Genomic DNA, 26,525 nt, shown 5'->3' on the forward strand with positions numbered 1-26,525 from the left:
CGTTATCTTTTGTGACCTATCTTCTAGACAGCTGCCTTCTCAGGCCCATTTGGCCTAGGGCCATCTCTACCTCCTCTGCCATAGGCTGCATTTTGCTGATGTTTGCTGCGGAGGAAGCACATGCTCAGTGCTTCAAGCTGCTTCCCTGCCTTTGGCAAGAGATAGTACACTTTCTTTTTGTTCACTTTTTTCCAGAATCTTCTATTCCTGGAAGAAGTTTTTGAAAATGAGCTGTAGAATTTGACTCTTTTGTGCCTCATGCATAAAAAATCAGCCAGATACCCTTCACCAAAATTAGGTTTCTCTATCTGTACAGTACAAAGCTGAGAGTGGAGAGGGAGACCACTGGATCAGCCCAGCCATCTACTGGGGAATCCTGTGCAACCAGTTCAGATCCCTGTCTTCTAACTATGCCATGAGGGTGGAAACTGCAGCCAGTCATCCACACCCTGTCAAGCCACAGTTCAGAAGCTTGTACAGAGATGTCTGCCCCTCAGGCTTGCAGAGAGAGGCCCTTTCACTCCATTCAGTCTGACCTACCTGATAACTCTGGGCTCTCTGGGCTGTCCATATGGAGGTGCAGACAGTTGTTAAGTATGCTATCATTTGTGTAAAAATAATAGAGTAATGGGAGGAATAATCTCTCTCTCTCTCTCTCTCTTTTTCTCTCTCTCTCTATATATAGTTTAGATATCATAAAAAATTACTGGAAAGTATATATGCAAGAAACCAATAACATCAGTTTTTTGTGGATAAGGGAACTGGGTGACTGAAGGACTAAGATGGAAGAACATTTTTTACTATATACCCTTTTATACTTCAAAAATTTCGAATCATATGATATTCAAAAACAAATATGAAAAAAATTCAGAGAAAAGTCCCCTTTTTAATTATTGCATCTTGGTTTGTACTATGCCCCGCAAAAAGGCCAAAATTGGAAGAAGTTGGAAAACAAACTCTAGCCCACCATATCCTGTAGTCAACCACTATTAAAATGTGCATTATATGCTTATGATCTGTTTCCTCAATCTCCTTGGAACACAGATTGCCTCCTTTTGGTATCCTGTAGCATCTAGCACAATGTATTTCAGAAACTAGATGCTTAAAATATATTTATGGATGATAATGCCCAGCACTAAAAAAGTTTTAGTGAAATCGGCACGCAATACTGAATGTAGCTAAGGGCAAAATGAATTTGTGCAATCGCTTTGGAAAGTAATTTTGCAATACATAGCAAGAAAAAGAGAGGTTTATGCTGATTGACCTAGTAATTTCCCTTTTGGGATTTTATTCTAAGAAAATAATTTCAAGCAAGGAAGATGTATATATGAAGATGTTCATGGTATTACCTGATCAAACACTAGACATTACACAAGGAGAATGACCAAATGAATTGTAGTATAACTACTCAATGGAAAAACTGTACAGCAGTGCAACATGGTTAATTAGAAACTAGCATTATTAAAATTATTTATGATAAAAACTACAAAAAGTTTCTATTACAACTTTATATACTGGATAAGATATTGGAAAGTAACTTGTGTTTTTGTTTTTCCCCTTTACAACCCTTGATCTTTCCCAATTTAAGAGGCTAGCATGAAGCAACCATTGCCTTCTGGGAGTTGTAATGGTAGGATCAGAGAACAGAGAAATCAAATTCTTCTCTTTTAAGCCCAGTTGCACATGTAAGACAGGAAACATTTGGAATATACAGACTGAATAAAAATTATCCAAGTAGAGGAGGGAAGAGAGAGTCAAAATGGAAGTGAGACAGTACTCCTAAGAAGGAGCCTGAGTCTTGACCTCACCTCCCCTTACAGGATTCTCCAAAGCTGGGAGGAATAGTAGATCCCTCACATTGATTACAGGTTTAGGGATCTAGGGAAAGGAAAGACCTGTGCTCATGCCCAGGCATTAGTGCAAGGCCCTAGAGAAGCAGTGCCTTAGTGTAACAATAGTGAGTGGAGATAGAGGTTGAGAGCTGGCAAGAAAGGGCTTGAGGCTTCCTGGGTGTGGGTGTGGACTCCTGGTAGTTGGGGCAAAGAGGAACAGAAAGTATGAACTGACAACTGGAGACTTATGGATAAAAGATATTTAATTGGGTACATCACGAGGAGAAAGATCACACTTGAAGATAAGCTGGCATATTCGTTTTTCATGGCTGCCATAACAAAGTACCACAAGCCAGGTGGCTTAAAACAAATTTATTCTCTCACAGTTCTGGAGGCTAGAAGTCCAAATTCAAAGTGTTGGCAGGGTCATGCTCTGAAGACTCCTTGCCTCTTACTAGATTCTGGTGGTTGCTGGCAATCCTTGGTGTCCTTTGACTTGTACCAGAATAAATCCAACCTCTGCCTCTATTGTCACATGGCATTCTCTGTGTGTCTGTGTCCCTGTGTCTTCACATGGCTTTCTTAAGAGGACACCAGTCATTAGATCTGGGGCTCACTCTAATATGATCTCACCTTAACTAATTACATCCACAAAGACCCTTTTCCAAATAAAGTCTCATTTGAGGTTCTGGGTGGCAATGGATTTTGGAAAGACATTATTCAAACCAGTACAGCTGAGTCATCTTAGCAGCTCATGTTATAGACTAGGGACTGGCTATCATCCCCTCCACCAGGATTCTGAATTGAATGACTAGGTTTGCCTGGAATTAATTGATTACACTTTTTACTATTAAGCAAAATTGGTCATGTACAGGTTATATTGAATTATAGAAAAACTAAGGAAACTAAATGTACACATTTGTGTGTGGCTTGAAACTATTCCTCCTGCTACTTATGTCAAATACATATACAAAACAAAAAAAGTTTGTTAGAATAGTGGAATTATTGATGGATAGTTCTTTAATGACGTCAGAAAGTTGTGTTTACTCTAAATTCAAATTGAAAAAGTGATGCTTGTTGTTTGGTGGAGGTGATGCATGTATTGCTATCCAACAAGGCTTTGAGCACGCCAAGGTTCCCAGAGTTTTCTCTTCCTTTGATCTCGGTCATGTTCTAAATCCAGAAAGATATTAATATCTTAATCCATAAAGATATTACTGACTAACTGTGGTCCTGATAAGCCTCCTATCCTCTCCTGTTCTGGAAAGATCACAAGGCATTCTGCTAAGACTCAAATATGCTTCCATTCAAGCCTTTGCCCATGAGGCCCATGTGGATACGTGCAAGGTTGCCAGGGTGCATGGTAGAGATGTTCTGCTCCAGCTTTCTCAGTGTTTGATGCTTTTTAAGTCTACCATAAAGAAAGAAAATGAGACTGAAAACCAAGAAATCTGAATTCAAATCTAGTTCAATTTAAAATTAGCCAAGCGACTTGTAAAACTGTCCCTTTGGAATCACATCATGGCTCTTTTTAGCTAAGAGATTTCCCTTCTCTGAAGCTCAATTTGCTCTTCTCTGAAATAACTATTCACTATGTCAAAAGATGTGGCGAAAATTAAATGAAATTGTTATGTTTTTAAATTACGCAGCACATAATAAGTGCTCAATAAATGGTAGTTTTTTCCTGTAAAAAATTAGTGATATATCTTAAGCAAGTCCTTTACTTCCTTTGGGCTTGTTTTTTTAAATCCATAAAGCTTTATACTTTTTGTTTACTTTTTGGGAGGTCTTCTTCTCCTTATTAGAATGTAAACTGCACAAAGACAGAGGTTTTGCCTGCTTTAGTCACTACTGTAGCCCCAGTGCCTAGAACAGTGACAGGCACATGGCAGAGATTCAGTAAACATTTGTTGGGTGAATGAAATGAAGTGCAAGATATTTCACTGTATTTTGTTAGGATGTGCATGTGCACTCAAAGCCTTAAAATATACTTTCAGGTTATGTGCAGAAAATACATAGAGGAGTCCCAGCAAAAATGACTGTATCTTTTAGCGGAACTCAACTCAAAAAAGCCTAGGAAAGACTCATTTAACCTCAGAGTGAATAATTACATACTGAGGAGTGGAACACCGCACTCAAATGGATCTTTTATTAGTGCTATTATAATAAATCCTAATGACACACACCTTTGACACAGAGCTCCTGGTAATGATAGAAATAGGGGAGGCCCAGCTTTTCAACTGTTTTGTTCTATGCCTAGCACTTCCCCAGTCATCTCCCCAGGCTCCTTTATTCTCTTTCTCTCAGTCAATGTGTGATGTGGACTGGGAAAGAAATTATGGGTCAAGGGATCGCCTCTCGTTTTGATTACAGCAAGTCACTCACTTCTCTACCCTGGGCCCCAGTTTCTCCATCTTTAGGTATTAGAGTGACACACATGGTTTTCCTTAATTGAAACTAAGTGATGTGTATCTCTTTTACAGATAAAGAAACCATGGCTCAGAGAGATTAAAGGATCTACTGAAGATCACTGATTAGTAGTAGAGCCAAGTTTTCTGTCTCCAAGTTCAGGCTTATTTTCACTATAACAATGAAACACTCAGAAGATCTCCGCGACCTTGGTCCCTTTCCTCTCTATGTCATCTCCATGAAGGGACAGGGATTTTTTTGTCTGGCTTCCTCCTAGCTCTAATCTCAGCGCCTATAACTCTGCCAGGCACAGAGCTGGTACTCGATATACAGTTGTTGAATGAAAAAAAAAATGGGTAAGTAGAGACGCGCCACGATTCATCCAATGACTTCAAGCAAGTCAAGTCGCTTTCCCGTTTCTAGATTTCATTTCTGTCCCCCACACTCGCCGTCTCCTTCTCGCGCCTCGTTAACTCCTCCGGCCACTAGACGGCACTGTCGTAATGGACCCCACCCAGCAGGGAGCGGCGCCCTTCTTGGACCCGCTGCGCCTTCGCTGGTCGGAGGGCAGGTAGCCAGGAACCGGAAGTGCCAGAGCCGCTGGAGCCCCCGGAGCGGCCGCTGCTTCCCTTAACTGCCGCGTTCACCGCTTGGGTTACCACTAGTGCCGTCTCGGAAGAAGTCGCTGCAGCCGAGTCGGGAGTGGAGGCGGCGCGGCATGAAGCGGCGCAGGCCCGCACCGTAGCACGCGTCGGGACGGTCCGGGCGGGGCCGGGGGGGAAGGTGCAGTATCCGCCCCCTCTCCTTCCTCTTCGCCCGCTAGGCCTGGACCCCAGCCCACCCGGGGCCTGGCCGCCTCACGGAGTGGCCGCCTCACGGAGTAGCCGCCCCACGCGTTCTTCGGGTTAGTCCGCTCTGCGGTTTACCCGGCGCGGCGCCCTTCGCGGGCCGGAGCCAGTGGTGAGGCTCCACTTGCCGGAAGAGGAAGCTGGGGCTATGAAATTGCGAGTTAACGAACGTCCACTAGGCGCCCCCTGAGCGCTGGGTGCTGGCCTTCGGACTTCTACGTCCATTATCTTAATTGAGCCGCGCCGGGGATGGGAGCTGGGTATTGTCCGGGCTTACAGATGATGAAACGGAAGTCCGCAGAGGCGAAGGGATTTGCTTAAAGCCAGACTGTAGCAGATCAGATTTGTACTGAGGTGTTCTGATTCCCCAGCTTGTGTTCTTTTCTTTCCCTTCCTTAACTCTGGGTCGGTTCACTGGCCCCCTCATTCTAATTCACGGGGACAGAATAGATGCTTTCCTTTTTAAAAACCTCTCCTCACACTTTTTTCATAAGACATCTATGACTTAGTATCCCCCCAAACCCCCTTCTCGACATTATCACCTACACCTCTCCCTCATTCATAGCTTTCAAGATTTCTGCCCACTCTCTGATAATGTTCTTCTCAACTAGCTTAGGACGCTGAAGAGTGAAATAGGTAGGCTTCAGTGAAACTTGGGGTGTTTAAGTGGACGACTATTTGGCCCTTGGGTTGAATATTAAAGAATGACATTTCAGTGGGTTCAAATTCAAGAGACCTGACTGAAGCTTTTTTTTTTCCTAAGCCAGTGTGCTCTTCTTTGAGTGGGGGGCTTAATACATGGGAAGGTGTCTTGACATCTTCGTTCATTGTCGCAGTGCTAACATAACTTCACTGGTTTCCCTCCATTTGCCACTGAGCTTCTCTCACCACATTACTCTCCATCATTTGGGCTAGGAGAGCTCAGAATTAAAACCGATAACAAAGTAACAGGTGTAATCACAGATTCTTCTTTTTATTTTTTTTCTTTTACCGTGCCAGAATTTGAACAACCTTAACGCTACCTTTTCCAGAAAGTTACCTAATTCAGTTATTTTCAGAGTGTATGTGGAAAGGAAAGAAGCATAAATGGAATGCACTTAAAGTAGATAGTACATTATCTTGTGAAAATCTTAAATTATTAAATGCAAGTTAGTTCCCTTGCCACGAAAATTGCTTGATCTGTAATTTTCATGGGCTGTTCTACTGAGTCTATTCTTTCTCCAATCTGCTCAACATGTATTATGTAAAATAATACACATGTATTATGTAAAAGGTAGAGGAACAGTACCAGGCACATAGAAACAAACTTTGTTAATTTTGTTAGTCATTGTCATTTTCAAGGATTTGCAATAGTGAGTAACCTCACATATGTATGCCTTTTATACTTTTTAAAAATTTTTGCATAATTTTCACTTTAATGTATGTCTAGACATCAGGATTTACACTATTGCTAGAATAGTCTTTTGAATAAATTGTGCTGTACATAGCTGAAATAATATAATTTTAATCTAAAATGCAGATACAAAATAATTCAGGCATTATATACTATCCAAAAAGAACCAGTTTTAAGTACTATTTGTGACTTTTAAAATTTAATCTTTATGGCCACATATGATTTAATAATGATCGACAGCTTTATATCTTATTTCATTATCCTGGTGAGCAGGATTGGATGGTGAGAAAAGGAAAGACTCCTGTGAGAAGAGAGCAGAATGAGCAGAGGGATCTATGCTTGAAGTTGAGTCACTTGAAAAAGATCTCTTTGAATGTGGAAGAGATCTGAGCAAATGAAAATACAATCAGGTAGGCATCAGGGAAGGGCCTTAAGCGAAGAGGTAGGTGGGGCAGTGAAATACATGCACTGTGCTGAGAATGTATACTGACCTTATTTTCTAGTTTTTTAAATTAGAAAACTTTGGTCATGTATTTTGAGAATGTATTTGATATGCGGTGTTATGGAAACTTAGCTAATACAACTTTTACATAAGAGATGTCAGTCAAGTCAGTGATAACTCAACAAGTTGGGCAGTAAGACTTCAGAGGTCTGTTTGCTTAGCTCCCTGTATTCTCTGGTCCTGTTCTTGGAAATGAAGTTCCAATCTAACTCAAGAGGAGTTGAGTCAAAAAGAGCCCAGTTTGTGTAGCCACTTCTCTCACTTGTCTCTCCGTTAGAAGTAAAACTAGATTCATTGATGTATTTGATAGAAAGTAGGCCTCCACTAGCTTTTAGTTGGGCAAACAACCACCACTGTCATAATACTGCCATTTAATATCAAAGTGCTGAATACCCATTGAGCTAAATTACTTTTTTTTTTTGCTGAGCTATTTGGATATTATTGGTGGTAAATGCCCCTTTTATTATTGCAAGTTGTATACCTGACATGTCTCTAGATGGCTTTTCTGGCCACCTTTAATGCTCTTACATTGAAAATGGTAGTACAATTCACACTGCAGCATGAAAAAAGATACAATATCCTGGCCACACAGTTCAGTTCATTGTACATGCCACAATGCACACCTAATGGACTAATTGCCAACCCACGTCAGCTAATTACTTTTTCCCTGTGGTTAGTAGTTCTTACATGAACTCCTGTTAACCTTCAATATTGAGCTTTAAAAAAGACAGCATATTAAATATACAGCCATGTATTGATTGTTGTTCTAGAAGTAGTTAATAATTGTGAAATTGGTTGCATAAATGCAATCTCAGAAGGCCACAAGTTTTTGACAGTTCAAAAAGAGCAAGTTGCCCCAGAATTTCTGTTTATATTCGTTTTGGTAATGCGAATAAGACATGTCAGAATATCATAAGGCTTATAATAACACTTCTGGTTATTTTCTTTGATATTTGCTCCTGTTACATTTAAATATTGAAGTAGATAAAAATACATCCTCTTCTGGATTTGTAACATAAAACACTAATAGATGCAATATTAATATTGTTTTGGGGTTGAACTGGTAAATTGGGCTGACTTTTATCAAAATATTAATAGTACAAATGTCAAATGCTTTCTGCATCAGCTACTTCAATTAAAGCCACTTGAAGAAAGTAACTTTCTCCCATTTAATAATGAGAGTAAAACTTGTATAATCTGTAATAATAGTCACACAAATTTCTTATAGTGTAGAGTTACCACAAGTGATCATAAGATAGTGATATCTAGGCATGAGCAGAGAACAAAGAAAAACGTACCAGCCAGTTGTCTCATTGCTTGGAGTTCCAAGGAAAAGGAAACTGTATATTAAGTATGCTAGAAAGATTATTACAAGTACATTATTTGCAACAATTTTATTACTGTTCTTGTCACTTTGTTAGCCGAAGGAATCCACATTTATGAAATGTGTCACTTTAAGTGTAAAAACACTTAACTCCCTTGGCACATTTAGCTTCACTATTGACATGCTTTTGGATAGAGCATAGCAGCCAACTGGCATATGGCCTGTTTCCTTCCAGTGTGGGAAAGAAAAAAAGAATTTTGTCAAGATATTCCTAAGGAGAGCCTTTCATAAAGGTTACCAAAGGGATTTATAGTCATTGTGAAATAGACATGACATCAATTTTTTAAAAAACTCATTTTTAAACAATACAAAGAAGGGAGGGCTATACTTTTCGTATTGGGTTTCATTGTGACTGCTTTTTTTCTTGCTGCCTTGGGGGGTGGAGGTCCCTATCAGGCTGTCATTCTGATCATTTTAAGAGAAGGCAGGCCTGTGAACAACTTCATTTGCTTTGTTTTTCTAGGAAAATGCAACATGGCAGCAGCGATGGAAACAGAACAGCTGGGTGTTGAGATCTTTGAAACTGCAGACTGTGAGGAGAATATTGAATCACAGGATCGGCCTAAATTGGAGCCGTTTTATGTTGAGCGATATTCCTGGAGTCAGCTTAAAAAGCTGCTTGCTGATACCAGAAAATATCATGGCTACATGATGGCTAAGGCGCCACATGATTTTATGTTTGTGAAGAGAAATGATCCAGATGGGCCTCATTCGGACAGGATCTATTACCTTGGTGTGTATGAAGTCACACTTTCTGAGAGGAAATTCTTTCTTAATTCAAAGTTAAAGGCTAGATACAATTGGCACTCAGATTTTGGAGAATAAATAAATGAATCAGTGATGGTTCTATTAAAGGAAAAAAAACTGTTTTGAAGACTTTTAGTTGGGGTGTGCTTTAATTTTGGTTTGTCCCATTAACTTTTTTTTACTTAACAGATAACAAATCATGAATTGATCATGATACTATTTTCAAAGTCAAAGATGCCAGAAATTACTTCTTCCTAAAGCCAGTTCAAAATGCCTTTTTTTAGGAATGGTCAGATTAGTAACACAATTAAACCATTAGTTTGTTCCCACTCTCAACAGCTGCTGCTTTCATTTTTTTAAACCAAGGGTGGTTTTGGTCTCTTATTCCTGAGCCCATTCACTCCAGATTTCAGGTCTGTCTAAATTAAATATATTACACCACTGATTTACTTTTCTGTTTATTAAATTTTTAAACATAGGTTTCCTCACCTTTCTCATGTATACATGTATGTATATTTTGTAAGAGATATTATCTTCAGGAATCCACATCAGTGTTTACAGATTCATTCTTTTTTAACAACTCCAGAATATTCCATTATATAATTGTGCCATATTTTACTTAACCAGACCTCTAATAATGAGCAGTAAGATTTTCTATTTTGCTGTTACAAGAGATGAGGTAGCAAATATCACTGTATTAGATCATTCTGTCCATGTGTGAATTTACCCATAGGACTAATTCCAAAGAGTGGAATTGCTAGGACAAAAGGTGCATATATTCTGAATTTTGATTGATATTGCTGAATTGCCCCTCCAATGAGCTTATAGAGTTTATATTATCAGCATTGTATCTGATATCTATTTCTCTACATTACCAGTAGTGAATAATCAAACTTCTTAATCTTTCCCAATCTGATTAGTGAACAGCAGTCTTTCATTGTAATTTTTTTATTATTGTTTTTTAAATTGAGATACAATTGACATATAACATTAGTTTCAGATATACAACATAATGATTCAATTTTTCTATACATTGCAAGATGATCAGCATAATAAGTCTAGTTAACATTTGTCTCCTTACATAGGTAACAAAATTTTTTTTGTGATGAGAATTTTTAAGATACACTCTTTTAGTGACTTCGAAATGTGCAATACTATATTAACTATAGTCATCATGCTATACTGTATGTTACATCTCCATATCTCATTGTAATATTTTTATTTCTCTTACGAATGAGATTGAGCATTTTTTCACATATTTAAAAAACATTTGTATTTCCTTTTCTGTGACCCATTTATAATCATTTTCTATTTTTTATTGAGTTGTGGGTATTTTTCTTATTGACGCAAGGTATTTTTTTGGATGTAACGAGGGAACTAATCCATTGTGGTATTTTCCCCTGAGATTTAATTTGTCTTTTGCCTTTAGTTCTTTTGCCATGTAGAAATTTGTGATTTTTTTTTTTTTTTGGGCTAGTTAAATTTTTATTTTTCTGTTTTTGCATCCTATTTAGAAAGGCTTTCCCAATTCCAAGATTATATTTTTTAAAATCTTTATATATTTTAGATGCTCTGTTTTGTTCCATTCATCTATCAAATCAAGTGCCAATACTATACTGCTGCTGCTACTATTATCATCATCATTGTAGCTCTATATGTTTTACTGTTTGCTAGCACTAGTCATCCTTCACGCTTTTTTATACTTTTCTTGACTATTTTTGTTTGCTTGTTTTTCTAGAAAACTTAAAATTAGCTTGTATAGCCACTTCCAATTCTGTTTATACTGTTTAGATTCTATTATATTTATAGATAAAATTAGGGAAAGTTGACAATTTAAAATGTTGAGCTTATCAAGAAAGTTTATGCTTTTTCATTTGTTCAAGTCTTTTATATCCATCTGAATTAAAATTTTTTTCTCCATATAAATTCATTGTTTTAAAAAATTTAATGTTCTTCGAACACCAGTAAATACCAGTGTGTCATCAGGAAAGAATGGGAAAAGCCTTTTTTGCTCTTACAAAGAACCGGTGTATGTACATAGAATGTCCTGGAAATTTTTATTGGTCATAGATGAAGCCAAGGAAGACATTATGGAACAAGGAGCAGTTTCAAGAGAGGCCACTGAAATGATTGTGGGGAATGGCTCTCTTTTGAGGATAATAGAGAAACCAGTTTTTTCATATTTGAGGACTGAAGGCTCCTAAAAGGAGAAAGCTAAAGGAGAATATGATCACATTTTGTAAAATTATGTAATGGTACTTCAGTCTTAAGAATTCTATAACAAAGTAACTCTGGACTATACAAAATAGATTTATGACAAAAGCAAGTGCTGAAGTAAATGTCAACTGATACCTAACTTTTTACTCCAAAATGCAGTACAGACCAAGAAAGGTTTAAGAAAAGTTTAGGAACATAAAGGGATGAAGGAAGATGTGGGTATTTGGGGGTTCATCTCCAGCTTTTGCAAGGGTTAGCATGCCCTTCCACAAACATCTTTCCCTGCCAGTGTCAGAAACACTAGGCTGAAGATTTGTTCCAACCAGGAGAGAGTTTCTTGTTCTGTGTAATTTATTTTCTCCATCCTTAACTTTCTCCTAGCTTTTTTGGAAGTGATACCTTTCTGGTGCCTTTTAGAGTAGAAGGGCTTTGTTTTACTTTAAGTTTTCTTTGGTTCACATTTTCAAAACCATTTCTATTCTCTTTTGCATATAACTCATTCTACGTTACTGTGATCTTCCCATTATTATTGCATAATTTTCGCAGAATAGACCAGGCTTCTACTGAGTATAGAGATCTCTTTCACCCTTCCCCAGTAAAAGCCAAAGATATTTTTAGCAAATCAGATTCTATGTTGTTGAATATGAGTACACTTTCATTTGAAACTTATTAGTAATTACAGTTGTAAAACTTTTATAATGAAGAAAAAGTAGAATTTAGTTAGACCTGTGTATATTTCTGAGTAAGTACTTTAATGATTCAGGAAAAGAAATTTAGTAATCTGAAGTTGTCACAAAGCATGCTTATTTGGAATCTCCTGAGTCTGTTGCCAACTTGTAAGAGACTAATAATTTTATGTATGTTTTGAGAGAGACTAAGATCTGAATATGAAAATGAAACCTGAGCACATTTCTGTGACACCTGAGTTTTATTGAAGAAAATTTCCATGGCATTTGGCATGTGCATCTCTTACAGATCCCATAGAGTACAAAATTTTCTAGTACATAGAAAGCATTATATACTTATTACTATGAATGCAGTAGATCACTATTTTTTTTAAAAAAAAACGATTGTTTTTTCTTATAGCTATGTCTGGTGAGAACAGAGAAAATACACTGTTTTATTCTGAAATTCCCAAAACCATCAACAAAGCAGCGATCTTAATGCTCTCTTGGAAGCCTCTTTTGGATCTTTTTCAGGTAGGATTAGACATTGTTATTCTTGTGGTTTGGTGTATGTTTTCAGATACCGCAGAAATAAATTTTCAGAAATTTAATTGAGGTTTTATATTTGAAGTAGATGTGAATCAAAAGGAATTAAAACATTTTTATGTTTTTGCATTTATGACCTATAATTTTCATTTAATTCTCAAAATCTGAAACTAAGGGATATTATAATACAGATTTTTAAAAACTACTTTCTCCCTATTTAACTGCCTTTCCCATCTGTAAATTTCCTAGTTACATAGTTCTCACATTTTGGGGGAGGAGTTGTCCACATGAAAAAAATAATATATATTTCCAGAAAGCTTTCTATTTAAATCTTTAAATTCAATTTGTGGTTCTAATACTTAATAACAGTACTAATGTTAAGGGTTAAATAAAGATACTAAGTTCAGTTTTTGTTTCTAAATATTATAATTCAAGTTACAGAAAAATGAAAGCTTAGGTGTTTTTGTTTTTGTTTTTCAGTATTTTAGTTTTAGACTAAATGTAAAATAGTTGAGAACGTCCCAAGAACAAGACAATAGTTTGGGTTTGATTGTTTGCATTTTTGGTTCTCATTTATTATTTTTACGTTGAGCATTTTCTTAACAGTGTGTTTGGGCTAAATTTACTAAAATATGATGTTTCTCTTAGGAATTAAAAAAATAACTTTCATGGCAACTGATCATTCTGACTACAACGATTATAATAATGGATGTTGCTTTTTACATAGGCTTGTGACTTTAAAACAAAAAAATTTCTTATTCTAAGACAAATGCGTTGAAATAATAGTACTATTGTCGTGGAACAGTTGGCAAATTAATGAGTCAGGGTTCTTTTTCTGAACTCTTATTATGGACAATTTCAAATCATAGAAAAGTAGAATTACATGTGAATCAGTTTCAAATTATCAAATCTTGGCCATCAGTATTTCATTGTAACCCTGTCAGTCCCCCCTCACAATCCCTATCCCCACTTCTCAGATTATGTTGACGCAGATCCCAGATACATGTTTTCACTCCTAAATAAGTCACTATCTCTCTCTAAAGGATATAAATTCTTTTTAGACAATACCACAATATCATTATCATATCTTTAAAAATATTTTTATATGAAATATTTAGTGTTCAAATTTTTCTGATATTTAAATAAATTTTCTTTTTTTATACTTGATTTGTTTATATCAAGATCTAAATAAGATCCATATATTACAATTGATTAATAGGTCTCTTAAGTCTCCTTCCATCCTTTTTTTCCTCCATTGTAGTTTGTTGATGAAAGAGGGTCCATTTTGTTGATGGTACACCTGTGGTGTTATTTGATATGTTCTTCATTCCCCTGTATATTCTGTAACTATAAATAAATGATTAGATCTAGAAGCTTGGTTAGACCTTTTTTTTTTTTTTTTTTTTCTTTTTTTAAGAATACTTCATAGATTAAAAGAATTGAAAGCAGGGTTTCAAACAGATATTTGCACGCCCATGTTCATAGCAGCATTATTCACAGAAGCCAAAAGATGGAAGCAACCCAAAGGTCCATGGACAAATGAATAAACAAAATGGCTTATACATACAATGGAATATTATTCAGCTTTAAAAAAGAAGAAAATTCTGACACATGCTACAACATCGATGAACTGTGAAGACATGATAAGTGAAACAAGACAGTCACAAAAGGACAAATACTGTGTAATTCCGCATATATGAGGTACCGAAAGTAGTCAAATTTCATAGAGACAGAAAATTGGTGGTCGCCAGAGGCTAGGGGAAGGGAAAAATGGGGAGTTGTTGTTTATTAGTTATAGAGTTTCAGTTTTGCAAAATGAAAACGTTCCAGAGATGGGTTGCACAACATTTTGAGTATACTTAACACTACTGAACTGTATACCTACAAGTAGATAAGGTGGTAAATTTGATATTGTATATATTTTACTACAACTGAAAAAAATACTTCATAAACCATGTTGTAGTTTCCATCAAGAGGCAGGCATATAGAGCCTTATTTCTTCTCTTGTGATGATAGCACCTTTTGATCATTGCCTAGATCCATTAATTTATTTATAAAATGGCAATATTTTATCATTCCTTTTCATTTATTAACTGAAATACTGCTATAAAGAGAAACTGCTATTCAACAACTATTTAGTTATCCTGAGATCCATTTCACAATGGAAAGGCAGGATAATGTTTTTCAAATAATTTATTTCCTACAGTCCTCCATAGGTGATTAATTAAGGTTTCAGAGAGAGGTGTGTGTGTGTCTCTTCATAAGCTTATAGAGGAAACCTATTTGATGTCTTTTGATCCACTGACAGCTACTCTTATTGTATAAATTGTTTTATTTTTGGCTGGTGGAAGCCTCTTCGGTTTGACATGTCAAATCTTTTTGACATGACTGGTAATAACTGATAGCTCTCTTGCTTTCTGGTATGCTAGTCAATGCTCATCTTACACATTGCCTGTCTCACACTTGGAATCAGCTATTTCTTAAAGGAGTTCTGGTTCCTTAAAGGGAAAGTGGTATTAAAAGACCATGATCTCGGTACTAGGGATGCTCATTATTAATTGGGTTGGTAATTGTTTCTAGGTCTGTTTATTGGACAAACTAGGGAATACATACTTTGTGTATGTGTGCGTGTGTGTGTGTGTTTGAAATGTAAATATCAACGTGAAACTCATCAATTTAGATAAAATATAAGGTCAGACTGATATATTCAATTCAAATTCTGCACAGGATTTTTGTTAACCTCATTTATCTTGCATATGAATCTCCTTTCTCTGATGCCAAAGATCCAAGTTTAAAAAACATTAATTAATCATTTGCTTTACCCCATACTGCATACACAAAAGTTTCACATTTTGGGCTTTTATAAATAATGCTGTTTTTAATATTTATATGCAAGATTTTGTGTAGACATATATCTAGGAGTGAAATTGCTGGGTCATGTGGTAACTCTGATTAAATTTTAAGGAACTACTAAATCGCTTTCCACAGCAGTTGCAACATTTTCTATTCTACCAGCAATTTATGAGGGTTCTAATTTCCTATATCCTCACCAATACTTGTTTGTCATTTCGATGATAGCCATTCTAGTGAATGTGAAGTATTATCTCATTATCACTTGCTTTACATTTCCCAATGACCAGTGATGTTAAGCATTTTTTCATGTTTTCATTGGCTGTTTGTATATCTTTGAAGAAATGTCTAGGCAGGTCTTTTGCCCATTTTTAATTGGGTCTTTTCAATATTGAGTTGTAAAAGTTCTTTATTCTGGATGTTAGACCCTTAACAGATATGTGATTTGCAAATATTTTCTTCCATTCTGTGGATTGTCTTTTTGCTTTTTTCTTTTAAGTGCTGTAGTCATTAATTTATTCGTATAAAATCAGCCATAATTACCTTTGGTAAGTGTTTAGTACTGTAATCATTTATTTAGATCTATACATTTAAACACAATTACTTTGGTCTCTCTTTTATGGAAGTTAAGACATTTTTGTGACTTCTCCTTTATTCTGTTTGTTTATCTTAATCTAAAGTTCTTATACTTCAGTTTAAAAAAGTTGTGCTGAAATACACACAATATAAAATTTACCAAATTAACCATTTTTAAGTATACATTAGTGTACATCAGTGGCGTTGAGTACATTCACATTGTTGTGTAACCATCACCACTTTACATCCACAGAACTCTTTTTGTCTTGCAAAACTGTTAAGTCTGTACTCATTAAACAGTAACTTTCCATTATCCCTCCACTCAGCCCCTGGCAACCACCATTCTGCTTCCTGTTCTATGAGTATGACTACTCTAGGTTCCTCATATAAGTGGAACCTATACAGTTTTTATCCTTTGTGACTGGCTTATCTCACTTAGTATAATGTACTTAAGGTTTATCCATGTTGTAGCACATGTCAGAATGTCATTTTTAAGGCTGAATAATATTCTACTGTATGTATATACCACATTTTGTTTATTCATCCATTAATAGACTTTTTGGTTGCTTCTACCTTTTGACTGTTGTGAATATGCTGCTATGAACATGGATATACAGATCTTTTTCATGTTCCTGCTTTTCAGTTCTTTTAGGTACAGACCCAGAAGAGGAACTGTTGGACCATATGATAATTTTATTTTTCTATTTTTGAGAAACTGCCATATTGTTTTCCATAGCAGCTGCACCGTTTTAAATTTCCACTAACAGTGCACAAACTTTCCAATTTCTCCACATCCTTGCCAACACTTATTTCCTGGCTTTTTGATAGTAGCCATTTTACTGGATATGAGATAGTAGCGCACTGTGGTTTTGATTTGCATTTCCCTAACGATTAGTGACATTAAGCATCTTTTCATGTGTTTATTGGCCATGGGTATATTTTCTTTGGAGAAATATCTATTCTTGGTCCTTTGCCCATTTCTTTATTGGGTAGTTTGGAGGTTTTTGTTTACAAAGCAACAAAAATAGTGTCCTGTTGTTTGAATAGAGACCACCAAAAAGGATATGTCCAAGTCCTAAAGGTATCTCTGAATTTGACCTTGTTTAGAAATAGGGTCTTTGCCAATGTAATTAAGGATCTCAAGATGAGATAATCCTGGATTTGAGATGGCTTTAAATACAGTGATTGGCATTCTTATAAAAGAAAAGAGAGGGGATTCAAAATAGACAACAGAAAGTGAAGGCCATGTAAAGACAGAGATTAGAATTCAGTTGCCACAAGCCAAGGAACCCTTGGAGCCACCAGAAGTTGGAAGCAGGGAAGTATTCTTTCCTAGAGCTTTTGGAGGAAGGCTTGCCCTGCTGACACTTTAATTCTGGGCTTCTGCCCTCCAGAACCGTTAGAGAATAAATTTCTGTTGTTTTTAGCCACTAAGTTTGTGGTCATTTATTACAGCAGCCCTAGCCAACTAATACGTGTCCTTTGATGCACAAAGTTCTAAATTTTGATGAAGTCCAGTTGATCTGTTCTTTTCTTTGATTGCTTGTGCTTTTAGTGTCATAGCTAAGAAACTATTGCTTAATCCAAGGTCATGCAGATTTTTATCTGTGTTTTCTTATATAAGAGTTTTATAGTTTAGCTATTACATTTACTTGGATCCACTTTGAGCTGATTTTGTATATGGTATAAATTTGGGGTCCAAATTAATTCTTTAACATGTGGAATCCAGTTGTCCTAGCACCATTCGTTGAAAGGCTGTCTTTCCCCCATAGAATGGTCTTAGCACCGTGTTGAAAGTCTGTTGATCATAAATGTATGGATTTATTTCTGGACTCTCAATTCTATTCCAGTGGCCTACATGTCTGTCCATTTGCCAGTACCATGCTGTCTTGATTAATGTAGTTTTGTACTAACTTTTAAAATTGTAAAGTATGAATCTTCCAACATTATTCTTTTTCAAGATTGTTTTGAAATTCTAAATGAATATTATTAGGATCAGCTTATCCATATCTGCAAAAAAGGCAGTTGGAACTTTGATAGGTATTCTGTTGGATCTCTAGATCACTTTGGGGTGTATTGCCATCTTTATAATCTTAAGTCTTCCAATCCATAGACTTGGGCTGCCTTTCCACTTATTCATATCTTCTTTAATTTCTTTCAACAGTGTTTTACAGTGTTCTGTTTACAAGTCTAGCACTTGGTTAAGTATTCTTTTTGATGATATTTTAAATGGAGTTTTCTTAATTTCATTTTCAGACTTCATTGCTAATGTATAGAAATGCAACTGATATTTGTATATTGATCTTGTATCATAACTTTGCTGAACTCATTTATTAGCTCTAATTTTTTTTTTAGATCTTTTAGGATTTTTTGTATATAATATCATTTTCTCTGTGAATATAGATAGTTTTCCTTCTTCCTTACTAACCTAGAAGGTGTCTTATTTCTTGCCTTATTGTTCTGGCTAGAACCTCTAGTACAATGTTGAATAGTAGTGAGAGCAGACATCCTTTCTTTTTCCTGATTTTGAGGGGAAAACTTCCAGTACTCACTGGAAGTTTTTTACTGGAAGTTTTAAGAATTATATTAGCTGTGGGTTTTCATTGATACCCCTTATCAGATTGAGAAATTTTCCTTCTATTCTTAGTTTGTTGAGTGTTTTTATGAAAGGGTGTTGGTTTTTGTCAGATGATTTTTCTATGTCTATAGAAAAATTATTGTATTAATTTCCATTATTGTATTAATATGGTGTATTACATTGGTTGGTTTTTATATATTGAACTAAGCTTACATTCTTGGATTAAATCCTACTTTGGTCATTTATAATTCTTTTAATATGCTGCTGTATTCAGTTTGCCAATATTTTATTAAGGATTTTTGCATTTATAGTCATAAGGGATATTGGTCTATAGTTTTATTTCCTTGTGATGTCTTTGTGGGGTCTTGGTATCAGGGTAATACTGACCTCATCAAATAACTTAGAAAGTGTTTCTCTCTCTCTCTCTCTCTCTCTCTGGAAGAGTTTGAGAAGGTTGTGACTTAATTCTTTAAGCGTTTGGTGGAACTCATCAATAAAGCCGTCTAATTCTGGGCTTTTCTTTGTGGGAAGTTTTTTAATTACTAAGTCTCTTTACTCATTATAGGCCTGTTCAGATTTTCTATTTTTTCTTGAGTTAGTTTTGGTGGTTTATGTGTTTCTAGGAATTGAACCATTTTATCTACATTATCTGACTTGTTGGCATATTATTGTTTATACAATTTCTCTATAATACTTTTTATCCCTATAAGATTATTAATAATGATCATCTTTCATTTTGACTTTAGTAAATTGAGTCTTCTCTATTTTTGTTGCTTTGCTCGTTCTAGCTAAATTTGTTAAATTTGTCAATCTTTTCAAAGAACCAGCTTTTGGCATTGTTAAAGTTTATTGTTTTTCTATTCTCTATTTTGTTTATTTTTAACCTAATTTGTATTATTTCTTTATTTCTGCTTGCTTTAGATTTAGTTTTCTCTTTTTTTCTGATGTCTTAAGATAGAAGGTTAAGTCATTGATTTGCGATTTTTAAAAGTAATTAAAAATTTTTTTCAATTACAGTTGACATATAATATGATATTAGTTTCAGGTGTACAACATAGTGATTAGACATTTATATTACAAAGTGAGCCCCCCACCCGGATTAGTACCCACCCGACACCATACATAGTTATTACAGTATTATTAGCATGTTAGCATATTCCCCATGCTATACTTTCTATCTCTGTGACTGTTTTGATAACTGGCAATTGGTACATGTTAATCCCTTTCTCTTTTTCACCCATCTTCCCAACCCCCATCCCATCTGGCAACCATCAAAATGTAGGCTTTTATACTTGTAAATTTCCTTCTGAGCACTGCTTTTGCTGCATTCCTTAAAGTTTTAGTATATTGTGTTTTGTTTCAAAATATTTTCTGATTTCCTTTGTGATTTTTTTTTCTTAAACCCATTGGTTTTCTTCTTGTGCCAACATCTGGAAACTGTCAAGGCAGTTAGCTGGAATAAGTATAAGGCTCACCTCATTTGTTTCCCACTTCTCAGGGATCACTGCTCCTTGTTTCTGATGTCCAGTGTCTTAGAAACATTACTTCATATTTTGTCCATTTTCTCAGTTGTTTCAGATGAGAGGTAAGTCTGGTCCCTGTTACTTGGTCTTGAATAGAAGTGAAAGTTGGTTTCATTTTTAACATTCCATTTGGAATATGTGAGTAGATCCAGTGTTATTTTTTTAATATGGCTATTGTAGTAATTCCAACTGATCTAAATTTTAAATCAGTAATCACTGACTTTAAAAGTCCCATCTTTTTGCCACCATTCTTTCTTATTAATTTCTATATCAGCTATCTGTTGTAGATTTTCTATTCTCTACTATCGTTTCTTTTGTTTGTTCATGTTTTAATTTTTTAATATCTGGTAAGGCTAACCTCGTTTCTCATAATTGATCTTTTTCACTGTTCTTTTTATCGTATTGCTTGTTATTTAAATAACAAGTTGTATTATCACAAAGTTATAAATATAGAGCTCTCTTGTGAAACTTAATTTCTTAGCTCTGAAATTTGTGTTCTGATTCCTAAGCATTAAAACATATAAAGCAGGGATAAGTCTAGTGTCATTCAGGGAGAGTAAGATGAGAGAAATTAAAATATAATCATATATTCAGAATTGCTCTGGTTTCAATGGAAACAGTCTTAAAAGATATCTAAAACAAAAGATCAGAATAATAAAATAATACGTTCATTGAATTTCTAAGTTTTTTTCTATGGGAAACTAGCACACATGTATAAATGTATGTAATTAAACATTAATTTCAAAAATGGTACAATGAATACAAAAAAATAGGTGAATTTTTACTAGGATTTTAAGGTTTTCTCATTTTTAACCACCTAACATTGTTTTAGGTTTGCAAGTATACACCTGTATTTGCCATATTGAAGAATGTTTACATTCAGTGTGCTAGCTTAGTTTTAGATTGATTCATTCCTGCCAAGAAACTTATCTAGACTTCTTTTTAAAGTGTACTCCTTGATAGCAGAAACTATGTCTGTTTCACTTATTTATCAAACTCAAAGTGTAAAGATCTCTTAGTGAGGGAAGTTATTGATGTAATTTAAGTTAGCACTTATTAGATTTCTTTATGTTCCTTTTTAAATTTTATACATATATCAAGTAATATTTCTATCTTGGAAAATTCATCATCAGTCATTAATTACAAATATTCTTTGAGAGGGATTTTAACAAATGCTGTAGATAGGAAAACAAAACGACACAGATTTTGTTCTCAAGTGTTTTTTGGGTATTTTTACTCAGAAATACTGAAAAAAGTGAAAAACAATACCATAGCCAAATGAGTTAAAGATACAGTAACTCTTACATAAATTTCAAAGATGAATACACCATAATGGATCAAGAAACTTTCCTGGATAAGGTTGAATTAGAGCTAAAGTTTTTGGATATCAGTTAACAGTTGGATGGATAGAAAGGAAAATAGAAGAGACAAAGCCAGGAGGCAGAACATCACATATTAGGTTTTACATTAGTGTTATGACCAGCCTGACCTAGAGTTTTATTAGCATATTAGTAGATGTAGTAGAAAAGTACAAATAATAGCTGTTATTGAGAGCTTACTCTGTGCCGATCATTGTGCTAAACACTTTACATATTTTCATCCCAATTAATCTTCACAGAGCTGAAGCAGATGATTTATTACTATTTTGAAAGTGAGGAAAATTACTTTTAAAGAAATTAAGCTACTTCCTCAAGGTCAAACTTCCAGCAGGAGTCAAAGCCTAGATTCAAACCTCTTGACTTCAAAGTCTTGCTCTTAACTGCATGTAAAACTGCTGAGTTACATTTAGGTAATGTAAAAGATCTTGAATGCCAAACCAAGGTGATGAAACTTAATTCTTATTTTCTAATGTATATAATAATCATCTAGAGACCCTTTACCAAGAAATTTTTCAGCAGACTTCCTGAAATTAATCTGCTTAAAGTTGCTGGCAAATTTTTACACAAAATGTAGACTCAGTAATATTGGGAGATGCTAGAACTGCAGTGCTAAAAGCAAAAAGCAAGTTTTCAGAAGACTAACATAGAAGATTTTTTGTTTGCATTAGGCAACTCTAGACTATGGAATGTATTCTCGAGAAGAAGAACTGTTAAGAGAAAGAAAACGCATTGGAACAGTTGGAATTGCTTCTTATGATTATCACCAAGGAAGTGGAACATTTTTATTTCAAGCTGGTAGTGGAATTTATCATGTAAAAGATGGAGGGCCACAAGGATTTACTGTAAGTCAGTATTACTACTTGTTAAATTTATTTTGAGGTCATAAAGCTTATTTGTACCCAAATCAGAAAGGTGATTAAACAAACCAAAAAATTCTGTTTACCCATCAACTAAAATTTAGTTATAAAGATAAGACATTTGGGTATTAATTTCCAATTTTAAGAGTTAATAATTTTTTCAATGATACAATTTTTAAAATGCTAAAAACTCTTGCTATGTAGGAAAATATAGTAAAGGGCACCATTGCCCACTTACTGAGTAATCACTGAGAAAGATTTGGGAAGATAATGTTATCATAAGGCAATCCCTTTTTGGTTCCTTCAAAAGCTTAATAAATGGTTTTAATAAATGATTTTAAATGTTTGGATTTAGTCCAGGCAATTCTTTATGTTCTCTTAGTTAGAACTCTTCTTTTGATGGAATTATGGCGATCCTGGCTTTTCTTACATTTTTATAAACAAACTATTCGATGTTGATAAAATTAATTGGAAGTGTTTAATGAATAAAATATTCAATAAATAAATTTTTAATAAAAGTAGTTAATAAACTAACTATTTTATTAAACAGGTTTGGCCAACTAAATTTATGAAGTGCTATTATATTGTCTATTTCTTCTCCTCTTACCCTTAGTTTTCTAATTTATGGTAAAAAAATTTGAATGAATCTTTTCTTATAAATGAAGGCATATGAAATATATTTTTCTGGGGAACAATTATCCTAGTTGACATTTTACTTGGAATTATTATTCATTTTATAGGAAGGGTGCTGGCAAATGAGTATGTATGTATCAGCCTGATACTTGCCTTAAAATGTTGTTTATTTTTCTAGCAACAACCCTTACGGCCCAATTTAGTGGAAACTAGCTGTCCCAACATTCGAATGGATCCAAAATTATGCCCCGCTGATCCAGACTGGATTGCTTTTATACACAGCAATGATATTTGGATTTCCAACATTGTAACCAGAGAAGAAAGGAGGCTCACTTATGTGCACAATGGTAATGTGTAGTTCTTCAATTCCACTTTCCTGAAAAGTACTTTTCAAATGTAATTTGCTTTTGCTTATATTTTAAAATTGAAGAAAGCTGGGTGATCTTTATGTTTTAAATTCAAATCTTTAAAGTTAACAAAGAAAAAAGCAGAAAGGGTAAGTGATATGTACCACCTGTGTAATGCTGCCTGTTTTAATGTTCATTAACAGACAGCACAACAGTAGTACCTCTGACGTGATTGTTCTTTCAGCCTAATAAAACTGCCAAAATTTCCCCAAAACTGTTCTCATTAAAACAAAATTTTAATTTAAAAAATTAATCTTGTTTTTGAGAAACAAACAGAAAAACCTAATACTGTAAAAACTCCCTGAAATTTTATCTCCTTTTTTTGAAGACCTTCCTTAGTTATTTTGTCATAATAGAAAAAACAAAACTTTGTAGAACTGTGTATTGTGGAAGTGTTTAATTTTTTTTGAAGTGACCATAATAATACTAAACACTATCAAAGCATAGAAAAAATGTAGGTGTTTTCCTCTAAAGCTTTCATACAATTGAAAGATGGGAAATAATGTACTGCCTTTTTTTTTGAACATGTGACATAGAACTTAAGAATAAACTCCATAATGAGGGATGGTCATTCTAAAAATTAATTTGTCTAACTTTTGCTTAATCTAATGTTCAAAAGCTGATTTATTGAACATCTTTCTTAATAAATTATTTTAGATATGAGTGTATTGACAGCAAATTTTCATCAGGATAATCAGTATTGTAGGAGAAACTTTTTCTTGAACAATTCACATTGATAGACCATTGAATGAGGAGTCAAGAAATCTGTTCTAACTATTCAGTCAGTCAACAAAAATACATTAAGTTCCTGTGTGCCAGGCAATGTGGCAGGAACTAAAGATACGGAATTAAATAAGACAAAGATCTGGCCCTCAAGGAAACTATATAAACAAATAACAAAACAGAACGATAAGAAGCAAACATAGGGCGGGTGTTATGAGAGCACCAATGAAAATTAGTGATCAGGAAAGGCTCCCCAAAAGAGATGACACCTAAACTGATCTTAAACAATGACTACACATTAGCAAGTACACTCCAGGTGAGGGGGTTGCTTGAGAAAGGTCTAGATGCCAAAAGCACCATGGTGTGTAAAGAGTTAGAAGCAGTCTAGTGGTCTTAAAGTATAGGTATGAGTCAAAAGTAGGGAAAATAAAGCTGGCAGATAAGAAGAGCCAGAACAAGAGTAGCCTATATCTCACATAAATGAACATGGCCCTTATCATGATATGGGGGTCCACTGAAACATTCTAGCAGTTGAGTATTGTGATCAGAGTCATATTGTAGATAAATTATTCTGAGTATTTTGTAAAACTTATATTTGAGAAGCATAAGACTAGACATCAAAGCTTGACTATTGGCAACTATCCAGGTTTTATGGCTTAATACTAGAACATAGCATAGGATAGAGAAAAGGGAGTGGAGTGGGGAAATTTTTAAGTAAAAAGTATGTGTTTTGGTGTTTAATGGGTCTCCATTTGGGGTCGGAATCAGAACAGCTACCAATGGCAGTAGAAAGATTAGGTTGGTAGTTAGTAAATCTGGGTTGGAAATCTTTGCAATTTTTTCATGCTTCCAACAAGCTTTGAACACTCACTATACACTAGTTATTGTACTTGAGGCTGAGACCACAAAGCTCTGATGGTAGATTGATTAGGAGTCAAGAAATCTGTTCTAGCTATTCAGTCAACAAAAATACTAAGTACCTGTGTGCCAGGCAATGTGGCAGGAACTAAGGATACAGAATTGAATAAGAATTGACTATCTCAATGAAACTATAGAATTAAGGCATTTTTTAGACTGTTTTTCTTCTGTAGAATTGTTTTCCACACAGGATTATTGTGAAGATTGGCAGAATTTAAAGTAGAAAGCACTGAAACCCTGCAAAATGCTGTAATAGTACTTTTTATTATTTTCTTTTCTGTACTTACAGGTGTGTGGTATATTATTTTCAGGTTTAGTGTAGTAGTTAGCACAATCTAGAGCCAGACTATCTCGATTTGAGTCCCACATCTACGATTTCTTAGCTCCGTGACTTTAAGTAAGTTATTTAATTTACCTTTTTGTTTCTGTATCTATAAAAAGGTTAATTAAGTTTTTTGGTCAAGATGGAGGGTTGCTGCGTATTACTTTGAAATAAAATAATAAAAAGCATGTTAAAAAAAGTTTAATAGCATACCATCATAGGGTTGTTATGAGATTGTAATGAGTTAATATTTGTGAAGTGTTTAGGACAGTGTTTAGGAATATAGTAAATATTATGTGTTTAGATAGAATAAGTAGAGAGTGAGCATCATCATTCTTATTCCCCTATTCACAATAGGTTTTCAAGAGAAAGTCAGCTTTTAGTTTCGTTTAGTCAATCAGCATGTATATGTATTTATTCTCTGCCTAGTATAATAAAGAAATTTAAAAGTAATATAATACCAGCCTCTACTCTCAAATGACATATTTTATTGGGAGAACAAGATGATACAATTTATTCATGTAATAAATAACTCTTAATAATTGAGATCTGTAATAAGTGATAGAGAGATACAAATGAGTGGTACCTATTTTCACATCTAAAGGAGAACAAAATATAAGAGTACTGGTTTGGGCTATATCATTGATTCCAAAATTTAAAAAAAAAAAACAACTGAAAAATTAGCTTAATTTTCATTAGCTTGATGCTAAAACTCTTTTGGTGGCAAGACTGACCTGAGAATACTTATAATCTTAATCCTACTTACTGTGCCAATTCATATGTTAACTGCAAAAATATTGATGTATTTGATTACAGGGTATCCGATTACCCTGCTGGATATGGTACATAATTACATGGTAGATGTATAATATATGAAAAATCCCCCAAATTCTGAGTTCCAAACACTTCTCGACTCAAAATTTTTGAGTAAGGGATTATTGGTTCAGACTGCACATTCATAATCAGACAATAAGAAAATATAGATAAACAGTAATAATGCATTAAAACTTGCCTGTAAAATGAAAATCACTATGAGATATTACTACTACACACCCAGTAGACTGGCTAAAGTGAAAAGGATGAACACCAAATGTTGGAGAGGAACTTTAATACATTGCTAGTAAGAATATAACATAATACAAATACTTTGGAAAACTTTGTAGCAGTTTATTATAAAGTTAAACATATACCTCCCAGCCATTCTACTCCTAGGTCT

At 34.7% G+C, this 26,525-nt stretch overlaps 1 protein-coding gene across 6 annotated transcripts in view; it reads left to right on the plus strand.

Moving 5' to 3' along the window:
- Positions 1-4,817: 4,817 nt before the first annotated feature.
- DPP8 (dipeptidyl peptidase 8) overlaps positions 4,818-26,525 on the plus strand; it is a 50,778-nt gene continuing 29,070 nt past the window's right edge. Inside the window, exons 1-6 of one of the 6 annotated variants that reach the window (XM_039865274.1) lie at positions 4,818-5,145; positions 6,756-6,892; positions 8,832-9,101; positions 12,419-12,531; positions 22,118-22,291; positions 23,118-23,286. In XM_039865274.1, coding sequence (XP_039721208.1) covers positions 6,856-6,892; positions 8,832-9,101; positions 12,419-12,531; positions 22,118-22,291; positions 23,118-23,286 — 763 coding nt within the window. In that variant the 5' untranslated portion in view covers positions 4,818-5,145; positions 6,756-6,855. Of the gene's footprint in view, positions 5,146-6,755; positions 6,893-8,831; positions 9,102-12,418; positions 12,532-14,043; positions 14,245-22,117; positions 22,292-23,117; positions 23,287-26,525 lie in introns of those variants that run through there. The other 5 variants (XM_039865275.1, XM_039865277.1, XM_039865276.1 and 2 more) reach the window with 5 other exon arrangements.

The sequence above is a fragment of the Pteropus medius genome, unplaced genomic scaffold (genome assembly GCF_902729225.1).
Source record: "Pteropus medius unplaced genomic scaffold, Ma_sr-lr_union100, whole genome shotgun sequence".
In the NCBI taxonomy this organism is placed as follows: domain Eukaryota; kingdom Metazoa; phylum Chordata; class Mammalia; order Chiroptera; family Pteropodidae; genus Pteropus; species Pteropus medius.